This window comes from Populus alba, chromosome 19 (assembly GCF_005239225.2).
Source record: "Populus alba chromosome 19, ASM523922v2, whole genome shotgun sequence".
NCBI classification, from domain to species: domain Eukaryota; kingdom Viridiplantae; phylum Streptophyta; class Magnoliopsida; order Malpighiales; family Salicaceae; genus Populus; species Populus alba.
The window spans coordinates 22,063,592-22,075,072 of record NC_133302.1 but is presented as its reverse complement, the minus strand read 5'-3'; the positions used below and the strand labels follow the sequence as shown (position 1 = coordinate 22,075,072).

Below are 11,481 nucleotides of genomic sequence, written 5' to 3'. Positions count from 1 at the left end.
AAACTTTTATTATATAAATAGTTTTTTAAAAACAGTTTTCATTAATTTTTAATTTTTTTATTTTTTAAAAAAATGCATGTTAATATATGCTCATGTTGAATTACAAAGTCATGTTGAACTTATTTTAACCTCAAGAAAATAAGTGTATCTCACATTTAATTTTAACTTAAAAAATCTATTACATGTTTTCCAAAACCAATTCAACAACAAGGACTTCGAATGAATCTAGAAAAGATACAACCCAAATCGAGGATGGGTTTTGTGAGTTAAGCAATTGGGGTCTCAATGTGAATGGTTATGGGGCTCTAGGAGCTTGAGTTTAGCCCAAAGAGAGCACCAGACACTAAGGTTGCTTTTAGACTTGAGCTTTATAAACCATGGAGGGTACTGAGATACCTTTGCTCTTGTTTGTTCTTTTTGCGCCTTAAAACATTCTGAGCTGTCTTCTTTCATGTGGTAAACATGCCTTCCACTACATACGACTCTTCTCCACATCAGGATTCTTGTCAAAATATACTGAGTTCATGGGGTGCCACTCACCTCCTTCAGGACATGAACCCTAATATAACAAAGAGAAGCACAAAGGACATAGCTAACCTCTTATTGTATCCATTTTCTGCAAACTCTCTCTCTGCAATGATATGCCTTTTCAACAACGATCTAACTGCAATCATTAGAGTTTAAATGAAAGCATTAGCTGTCGCAGATCCAAGCTTTTCAGTCCATGCAAGAAACTACTGCTACTCTTCAGATTCAAGCTCAAAAGACCTGTCTTTATAAGAGGTCTTCAACTTCGTCGTCGCAGCAAGAAACCTAGAAAAGCTCCTCGAAAGAATCGAGTTTTTAATTCTCTACTCTCCGTTTTTCGTCCTCTTAGGAAGTCGAGAAAGATGGACAGAGTTTCCGAACTTTGGAGCGTCTCAGAACCGGAGTGTGAAAGAATGCTCTTTCCATCACCTCTTACACCAGCTTATATCAAGGCCAGTTTGGAAAAGAAAAGGCGAACCTTCGGTGATGAAGATGTAGAAGATGCGTGCAGAAGTTTCGAGAACTATTTGGTAGAGATGATGGTTGAAGAGGGGCAAGTGAGGGATTTAATGGACGTGGAAGAGCTATTGTATTGCTGGAAAAACCTGAAGTGTCCCGTCTTCATTGATTTGGTCGGTAGATTCTATGGAGAGCTATGCAAGGACCTGTTCTCTCCCGATGACGACAACACTGACATAAATAGTCCCAAGTGATTCTGCAACTAGTGTCACGGTCCCTGTCTTCCCCTTAATCCTTCTCTTCTAATCTCTCTGTTGAATCTTTGTAATGTTAGTAGTAGATATGAAAGGAATAAAGCCCATTGTTGAATAATTTCTTTTCTTCGCATTGATGATGCACAGCATCGAAAACACAAAAGAGAAAAACAGAGCTTGATGCACCTCTATGTTAGTAAAAGCTAATAGATCCTCTTGAATGTCAATCCTAGATATGGAGAGGCCCAAAACCTAACCCATTATAGAGTTGTGCCTCTCTCAATTCTCAATCAAAAGACAGGAACATCTCAACCTTCTGAAGATCAACTATCATAATCAACCCCTTACAGCATCTTCTTCATTTATAAGACTTCAGCAATGTGCTTGATTCTGCAGGCATGACCGTAAACTCGACTTTGAAGTTAGATTTCCTCCATCAAACACGACCACACCTTCCTTGTTCTCTTCATCTACATGTAAACATCTTCACAGAAAATATTTGTGAAATGGGATCAATTGAGGTCGCAATCCCTTGAAGAATCCAAACCCACTTTGCCATTCTTGCGAATATTTGATAGAAAGGAGTCCTCGGATGCTTGTCACTCAATACGAACATCCTCTGGTCTAGATTCCGAAAGAAACACATCTCCATCATGGGATGAACAACAAACGTGTACTTTTTTTCTGCAGAAATTGGAAAGTTCTGAATTTGGATTTTCTATCAGAGAATTAATCGTATCTGTTAGTTTAATATGATATCGGTGATTATTATATTTATATAAATATATATTTATTATTAATAAAAATTTAATTTATTTTTAATGTGTGATAAAAAAATATTTTGAAATAATTTTTTAATCTTCAATATTTACAGTATAGCTATATATATTATTTCTTAATCTTTTTATATAAAATATTAAAATTTTAAATATTCTTTTAATATTTTCAAGTTAACTAATGTTAACTGTGTAATTTAGAACCTGATGTCTTAACCGGGTCAATCTTTAGACCTGCTGTAATAAGTATGAAGGTAAGTAGGTTAATATTTCTTATGATTTCAAATGGCCATCAAAATTAGAGACCCAATTTGTAGTTAGCCCAAAGGAAGAAACAACCACAAGACAATTACCAAACCAAAGTAAGTACTTGTGTTGTTAAAAGACTAACTATTAACCGCACGCTGGTTTTCTTCTTCTAAATGTTCTGTGTCAGAAGTTCTCAAGTATCCCAAGAAAAAGGAATTTAATTATCAGACTGAAACATAGCCATTGAAGTGATGCAAGAAAGATATAGCTAACCTGAATAGTTTAATTAATCAGGTTTTAACTTTATTTTTTTAAAATTATTAATTTAAATTTTATAAATTACAATATCATTAAAAAATTACATGATTGATAATTTTAGTATTTATAAAATTAATTAAGTATTCATATTAATAAGAGAGAGAGGTGTAGGGTAGCACCTACCTCTTCGGCCCTATGTGGCAGTGAAGGGAAATACATAGAAATTATGAGAAATGGGCCAAATGGGTTTTGTATTTCATTGGCAATGCAAATCCAGTGGGAGGACTTAAGCAGGCCTAGCTAAGAGGCCTAATTGGAATGAACAAATCGAAGAACAGGGTCAGAGAACAATTCATGTTTTTTTTAGTATGCTTCCACGTAATAAAAAAATAATAATGATAATGCATGTTGATCTTAAGAATTGGTATTTATAGGGTTTTTAGGATTTTTTATAAATAAAAATTTATTTAAAAAAATTGATATTTTTTATTTATTTATAGAGTTTTTAATTTCTCTATAAATAAAAAGTTACGTCTTTTATTTTCTAAGATTAAAAAAAATAGTCCTATAAATACTTAAAACACAAAAGAAAAGAGTTTGCATTTTAAAATATAACAATTACTTTATTTTAAAAGAATTTATAAGATTTTTCATTAATGTTTATGTGAATTATCAGTAGAGGTCGGATACTTGGACGATTTATAATTTATGATAATCCATCTTTAAAGTAAATATTCAAATGCAAAAAAATATCTAATCTTCAAAAAATCTTTATTTAATTTCTAAACAATTCTAAATTTATCTAATGAGATCTTTGAAACTCCTAAAAAATTCTTAAAATTATAATTGTGTACATGTGTTTCATGTAAAACCCAAGAAGTATTACTTCATCATGGATGTTGCATGTATATTTACAACTTCTTTTCAGTGTTTTCACTGTTCTACAATTTGCCTTCTCATGTATCAAGGGGGCAGCCAAAAGTGACTATTTTTTTGCAAAAAATGCTGCAAAAGCTGTTTGCACTTTGCATAATTATTCAGAGACAAAAGGCCTGTGAATGAAGCTAACTTCAAAAGTTATTGGTTGTTACAAAGTCATCCATCAAACTGCTATCACTTCAATAATGTTACAATATTACAATATTTGATTCAAAGGTAGTGGCGGGAGAATTTTGCAAACTGTTTGTACTCACCCCCACAAGATCTCTTAAAGATTTCGGCTACTTGTTTTTATCTTCTGAGTTGATGCAGCTTTCTTGATGATTTCAACTTGTTTTTGTCTTTTCCTTTGCAACTTTCTTTTCTTAAAGGATTCAGCTCTTTTATTCAAATCAGTAAAACCTAATTTTTCAAAATTATTAGAATTCCTAAGCCAACAAAAGAAAGTATTTGAGAGTTTAAATACAACCATCCTCGTCCAATATTTTAAATTTTCCTTGTTAAGATAGTTCACATTATTGCAGAGCTGAAAAATTAAATGAATCATAATTAGCAAGTCGTCAATGCCATCGAGGGGAAAAGAACACTCAGTTCTCACATATCAATGAATACAACGGATACATGCTTGAAGGAGACATGAAGATATACATAGAAGACAAGGATTCAAAGCTCGACACAGTGACAAAGATATAGTCCAAACCAGTAGTTTTCCCGAGGATGGTATTGGGGACATTTCCCTGCTTCTCTCTCATGTCACGTTCTTTGTACAGAAGAACCCAACGTCACTCCTTGGCAACATTCTTTTGCTTGCTACGAACCAATATCCCTGTGAAACTGTGACTGAAATAGATTTCTTGACACACAAATAATGACTTGCCTTCATGGTCTAGCTAGGGTTTCGGCTTTCACTATTTGCCTCATAAGTGATGAAATATAAAATGGGTCTCTATATATATCTCTCACTCGTTTCTTGTTTCAAATACAAGGTCATGAGTTGCAACTTGTTGTTTACGGGGAGGCTGAGATAAATTTTTAAAAAAAGTAAGTGAAAATAAATTATAAAATATAATTTTTAATTAATTTTAATAAAACTAAAAAAATCTAAAAAAAAATATCCGAGTTACTCCATATTAATCGTAAACTCATGACTTGGATCATAAAACTATAATAATTTTATAGAAAACAAACAAAAATAAATCATAAAAACCCGGATTTAATTTCTAGAAAGCAAATCAAAACCAAAGTATGAAACTCAATGTCCAAAAAAAATTTTTTAAAAAAAAATAAAATTAAAAAAAATCAATTAAAAAAAAACAAATTTATTAATTCTTATAAACAAATTTTTTTCTTAATAAGATATGATATGATGACTTTATTTACAGCTCAATCCTATATTTATTACAGGTCCTAAGGAAAAACAAATTTCTATTGGATTTTGCATGACCTCTCGTCTGTTTGTAGTGAAATTTTAGGTGCTATATGTCTAGTTTTCCTTGGACATTTTTTCCAAGATCCTGATCCAACAGTAGTTCACTGTCGCTACCAATGGCCTTGTCTGAGAAAGAATTTTTACAGGCCCTCCATTTGTGGGCCCAAAGATATTTCCAAATTATTCACTATTAAAAATTTATTTCTACAGGAAATCAAATTCCCATTTGTCACAATCTACAACATAGAGACCATCAGCTTTATTCAAGTTAAATAATTGAGATGAGTCTGTCAGGATGGATAATTGTCTTCACTTGTCCCCCTCATTTTTTCCATGTTACTATCCAACCCCAAGCTTTTCGATGGTCAAAAGTCAATTTGGGAATTTTCTTAATTGAACATAAAAAAATATTCTTGAACCAATTTATACATTAATTAAAACTATGTTAATTTAAATTTTAAAACATTTTTTCTGTAATTTTTTTGAGAGATTATATGTTTGGACCATAGTATTTTATGGATGCCTTGGAGTTTTGGCTAAACTAAAAATGGAATTACTTTTATATAGTGATCTCAAATTTGTTTTAAAATAAAAATTTATCTGCTTTCCATTATGATTTTGGAATTGAATTAAAAAAGTTAATAGTGAAAAGATTTATAAATATATTAATTTGAATGTGAATCATCTGTATAATCAATCTATTAAATCTTTTTAATTGGAATCACTCGGATCAATCTTTTCCTTTATTTTTTATAAAGCTTGAATCAAATTAGATCTCATGTCGACTTATTCAGTCTATTCAGGTTTTATAATAGTTAAAAATATTCTTTCATGAAGTATGAAGTGTGAAAATGCGAGGTTATGGAATTTATTGCAAGATAAATCCTAAATTTTTCTGCTTGATAGGAGATTGGATTTTCGCTTAAAGACCGATTTCTCTTTGTAGATTTCAGGAATAGTTTTTGAAAACACTGTTTGCTTAAAAAAATGTTGATAACAAAAAAAAAAAAAAAGAAAAAGGGAGTTTTAACTAGGAAGAGGATCGATAGGATAAAAAAAAGGAAAAGAACATATCGAAGGTTAAGTGAAGATTAGAGATTTTGGCTGTTAATTGGAGTGTGTTAAAAAGTTCAAACTTTTTTAGAAAGGGAAAAGGTTCGATGGAGAGAATTGAAAGGTCATTAGGACCATGTGGAGTATAGTCCTTGGAATTTAGTGTGAGCATATGTATATATATAGGGTACAGCCTGAGTTGATCCATTCATACATCTTACACAATTTGTTTGGGTTTTGTCTTCAAGTTCTTGCCTTAAGAATCTATTAAGTCCATTGATAAGGTTTGGAAACGGTACTAATTAGCCAGTGATGACATCCCATGCATATTCCCATCCTTTCTGTTCCTCTTCAAGTCATTGATCAATGGCCTATCCAAGGGTATATTTGTGTTCTCATGCAAAACATTAATTCCCTCAGTACTGTGAGGATTTCCAGCTCGTAGGCTAGTCGCGCGCATAAATTTGAGATCAGGTCAATCAAAAAATTAATGCTTAATCAGATTCATTTACTTAATTCCTAGCTAAATGCCTTTAAATTGATTGTGTTTAAGTGTTGATTTAGGTTGTACATGCATGGTTTCTACACAAATATTGATCAAAATAAATCCTGATGAATATAGCTCAACTAGTCAAATTTTAAATTTACTCTTTAAAAGTCATCAATTCAAGTTTTATAAACCTCAAATCTTTTAAAGGTTTACATGTTCACTAATTTTAGGACCTGTAGGATTAGTTGAAATACACGTAAACTGACTCAAACATCTATATTAATAAAAAAAAAATTAAAAGAAAATATTTATGTAAATTCTAATCCAGTTATGAAAATTCCATCCTCAAAAATCAAGAAAAAGATGATTAAAAAATATACTAGTATGTGGTTTTAAATATGGACCGGACCCATCAATCTAATGACTCTATGATCTATTTGATTTGAGTTAAAATCAGTCAAATATGATTAAATTCGGATATCTTTTTGTAAAACTATGGACACCAGTACTCCTTCAATTAGCCTGGCCACAAAGCCCCACAAGCACATAATACATCAGACAACATGTACCTTTTGTTTCCATGGTGGCAAGTCGAGTTGAAATTCTGGGTCCTAAAATGCAGCAACGACTGGCCAACAGGGAAGTTGGGTCACATGTGTTTTAAATTAATGTTCTTGGCATTTCAATTTCAAATAGCGAAATATTCCAAAGCATCTAAGTCCTCATTGGTTGTTGGAGTTTAATAATTCAACCAAACTAATAATGGAAGCTAGAAAATTCAAATTCCATAATATTGCATATGTCCAAATAACATGCAGTTCCTGCATTTATTTTTGCTCTCTATCTATGTTAAATTTATGAAGGTTCAAAAACAAAATCTATGATGGTAAATTAATAAGTATGACCCGAAATATAATTCCTCAAACTAGATAGTATTTGGTTACTGAATCGGATAAAAAAAGACTGAGACAATGAAAATAAAGAAGGTATATCGATCTCTCATGTATTTTAATTTTTGAAAATACATAAATTTATTTCAAGACTTTTTTATAAATAAATTTATTTTATGTTATTTCTTCAACCAAATTTAGTCTCCAATATCCTTTTTTTTATATACACAGTGTTTGCCTTTATTAACACAATAAAAAAAAAAGTGTAAAATCTATAATTTTTTTATGAGTTTATACTCTTGATAAAAAAAAAAAAAAAAATTCATTAGAGCCATGAATATGATGCATGCTTGAATAAAATTAATTGTTTTTGCACTTTTGTTATAAATAGAAATTGATACCGTGATTTTTTTTTTAATATGATAATGTGATTATTGAGAAATTCTGATGGATTTGATTCCTTCATTTCCAATGAAATTCATCATTTTTACTTCCTTGTATTGAAACGCGCGTTTTAATCTATTATTTCCTTCAAAATTAAACAGGCAAGAACAATAGAACAATTGAGCAATATTAAGGCGTATAGATGCTAAAATGAACTACAAACCATTAGCATCACATTTTAACCAGCCACTTTTATATGGATTGTTTGTTGTTTATGTGCAATTTTTCATGCTTGGTCTTGAAAACACAGCAAGAAAGCGAAGAAAGTCTGCAAAGAAAGAATCCAAGACTTCAACATTGTAAAGCTTAGGAACCCATGATCCAAATAACTTAGATTCACCTTCTTCTCTCTCTCTCTCTCTCTCTCTCTCTCATACACACACACACACACACAATCACACACACAGAGCAATATACTTTTAATTTCTTTGCAAAGATCTCTCTCACAAAGTCACAACCCACTTTTTCCATATATATTTTCCATATTTGCAACCACCCCCGCTAACACACTCAAACACACACACATAGTTACCTACTACTCGCTAAATCAAGATTCTTGAGAGAGAAGGACATAGAGAGAGACAGATGAACAAAAGTGAATTCTGGGTTACTCTAGCAAGAAGGATAAGAATAAGATGTTAGCTATTTGGTTTAGTACGAGTTTTGCATGGGAATTGGAAGAAGGAGTATTCTCTCACTATTCAAGTCCATATGTGACTGTAACTGTAGAATCCGAGTCTTAAATAGAGTCAAAGAATTACAAAGAAGGAAGTTTATGTCCTTGGAAAAGGCTCACATTCTTTTCCCTACATGTATACTCATCTGTGCGTAGTGGCTAGCTAGCTGCTTATAATTATATTTGTCTTCTTAAAGGGAATTTTTAGTGCTAGCTTTGAGTCCCTCTACTTGTTAATGGAATGCTTGAAGAGAAAACGATCGCTCATCTTCAACAACAAGCCCTCTCTCTTTCATTATGTCTCCTTCACCATCTTCTTCTTCTTCTTCGTGTCATTTGTTGCGCTCTTCAGTCCCTTCACTTCCAATACTACATGTTTAGGTAAGCTACGATTCTCACCGATTCTCTCTCTCCTCTTCTTTAAACTTCCATGGTGATCATCAACCATCTTCATTAATTTTTACTTCACTATTTTCACTGTAGTGCTAGTTGTTCTTACCCCATTTCCATTTATACACTAACATGTATTAATTGAATTCCTTGCAGGCATGAGGTGCCCATTATCTGAAAAGGCAGATAATTTTTATTTTCAGGTGAGTTTGGCTATTAATTAATTTTAATTATTTTCTTGCACTTCACTTACCTACAATCTACTTCATTGTACCAATGTCATTACTGCTTCTTATCAATTTCATTAATTTCCCACATGCATTATATCATCAATAATTTAATTTTAAATAATTTCCCATATGATTAAATGTTTTTTTTTTGTTCTACTCAACATATTTGATCAAGATTTCCAATATTTGCTTTGTCTCCCGTTATGATCAAAGATCAAGTAAGTTATGTCTTGTCAGTACCTGGTACCTAGATCCTCAAAATTTTAATCTTCTAGTATTTATCAAAAAGGAAAAAAAATAACGATGATCTTCTGATCTTGTAACCATACAAACTGCTATGCTGACCCCTCTGATCCAGTGAAAAGACCAGTCATGTGATTTGGATTTATTAGTCATCACAGTATACAGTACAATATAGGAATGTACTAGTTGTTCCTTTAAGGTTAAACCATGCCATACCTGTCCGGCGCACATTAGCCAAACTGGAGATTAATTTCCTTATTTACTTCTTCACATTTGTCCTGTTTCCATGAATGCCGGTGACTTAGCGCCACCAATGCTCAGCGGTTTAACCGGTACCATGTCCATGCACTCTAAATTCCATGTCTCATCTATATATCAATGTCTCCTGGCGAGGGCTAGTGCTCCTAGTCATAGGCTTTTCTTTGTGCGCACGTTAGCACATGTAAGGATGATTCACCTAGTGGGAAATTGAGCTAGGTAACTATTGTGCACAAAATTTTATGTGTACCATGCACATGATTGCTACTATGTTAATCATTGATTGATTGACTTTTTGCAAGAAAGCTGTGCTAATTATTAGATAATTAATGGGGTTATGGTATTTTTGTAGGAGTTTGAGAAGACAAGATCAGGTTATGATGAACAAATGGAGGTTTCTTCGAGCATGGCAAGGAGGTTTTTGAGTGGGCCAGGGTCATCTCCACCGCGTTGCACGTCCAAGTGTGGCAATTGCACCCCATGCAAGCCGGTGCATGTGGCTATGCCGCCGGGGACTCCGGTTACTACTGAGTACTACCCAGAAGCATGGAGGTGCAAATGTGGGAACAAGTTGTACATGCCATGATGATATATAATCATGCAGTTAGCTAGATAATTGTTTTTTAAGGAAAAATAAAGAGAGAGAGAAGAAAGGAACTCGAATTGATGAAATTACTTGCTTGTGTGGTGACTATATGGAGAAAAAATGTTACCAGTTAATTATTAATCCTACCATGATGATCATGCTGAGGAGGATAGGAACATATATAGGTTTCCCTAATTTACTTTATTATGTAAAGAATATGATATTAACACTTCTGATCTCTATCATTTTCTTCTTCTTTCTTCTCTTTCAAAACAGTAGCCTCACTCAATTAATTAGCAAATCTAGCCACCTCTTTTACAAAGTCAGCCACCCAACCCGCCACTTATATCTGTCGATAATGTCGGTTTCCCTCTCTTAGAATAATTGATTGGAATATAACATTTGCTAAGTTGATAAAAAACCAAAATAAATCAAATTTTAATGAATAAAATTAAAAAAAATCAAAATAAAATATATATCAATAAAAAAATTGAGTACTAAACTTTATATAATTAACAAATAAGAAGATATTTTTAATTTTTTTGCAATTTCTAGAAAGTATTTCCGCCTAAAATAAATATATATAAAAAAATACTTTTGTGAAATTTAAGTCAAATTTTTAATTTGACTGAAAAGTATTTTTCATTGATCAATTTTTATAATAGTAAACAAACCTATGAAATTTGGAAAAAAAAAAAAAAAAAACTACTTTCCATGAAATAAACATGGCATAAACATTTTTTATTTTAGAGATAAAGACAAAGTTATAAAACAAATTTATTTACAGAACAATTCTAGAGTGAATTGCTGCTGTTTCAAAATAGATTTGTACAAGAAAACATACTCCCTCTATTTCTGTTATATTTGTATTTTCTATAAGAAACCAAATAACAATGTCACTGTCCAGCCCACAAGTCCACAAAAACATATAGCAAATCCAACAGCGACATATTTTGGGTCATAGCTCTCCACTTTCCTTGAACTTTAAGGAACAAGGCCCGAGTCCAGTTGGAACCAACACCATCAGTGATGGGATCTTCCAGCTATTTGAACTCCCAAATTTCACACCAGCAGTCCCACTATGATTTCAATAAACTAAATCCATAGTTAATTTATTTTATTTTATTTTTTTTCATTTTACTGTGCTGAGTAGAAAGATTCAACCCAGCTTTGCAATTAAACCTTTACAGGTAAGACAATAACATCTATTAGTGGTTAATTATCAACTTTTTTTTAGTCTGATAATAATTAATCCATACTCTTTTGTAAATAAGGAATTCTTTTCTCTTGTGTCCGTGTGATTGGTCTCCGTTTCAATTCAGCCATGCT

At 32.1% G+C, this 11,481-nt stretch overlaps 2 protein-coding genes across 2 annotated transcripts; both read left to right on the top strand.

Annotated features, from left to right (window-relative positions):
* The first annotated feature begins 252 nt into the window (after positions 1-252).
* LOC118044243 (transcription repressor OFP17-like) lies at positions 253-1,415 on the top strand. Its single transcript, XM_073406630.1, has 3 exons — positions 253-261; positions 310-384; positions 678-1,415. Exons 1-3 carry the CDS (start codon positions 253-255, stop codon positions 1,239-1,241), a joined length of 648 nt encoding a protein of 215 aa, XP_073262731.1. The 3' UTR covers positions 1,242-1,415.
* Positions 1,416-7,941: 6,526 nt separating this feature from the next.
* On the top strand, positions 7,942-10,200 carry LOC118044203 (EPIDERMAL PATTERNING FACTOR-like protein 6). Its single transcript, XM_035052409.2, has 3 exons — positions 7,942-8,826; positions 8,992-9,038; positions 9,919-10,200. The coding sequence occupies exons 1-3, from the start codon at positions 8,682-8,684 to the stop codon at positions 10,150-10,152; spliced, it is 426 nt and encodes a 141-aa protein (XP_034908300.1). The 5' UTR covers positions 7,942-8,681; the 3' UTR covers positions 10,153-10,200.
* The last annotated feature ends 1,281 nt before the right edge of the window (positions 10,201-11,481 follow it).

Bases quoted from the DNA above. Each gene is read 5' to 3' on its own strand.
- LOC118044243 (XM_073406630.1), top strand. The intron at 385-677 runs GTACTGAGATAC...TGCAATCATTAG, and splicing joins AGCTTTATAAACCATGGAGG to AGTTTAAATGAAAGCATTAG.
- LOC118044203 (XM_035052409.2), top strand. From the start codon at position 8,682: ATGGAATGCTTGAAGAGAAAACGATCGCTCATCTTCAACAACAAGCCC. The intron at 8,827-8,991 runs GTAAGCTACGAT...AATTCCTTGCAG, and splicing joins TTCCAATACTACATGTTTAG to GCATGAGGTGCCCATTATCT. The intron at 9,039-9,918 runs GTGAGTTTGGCT...GTATTTTTGTAG, and splicing joins CAGATAATTTTTATTTTCAG to GAGTTTGAGAAGACAAGATC.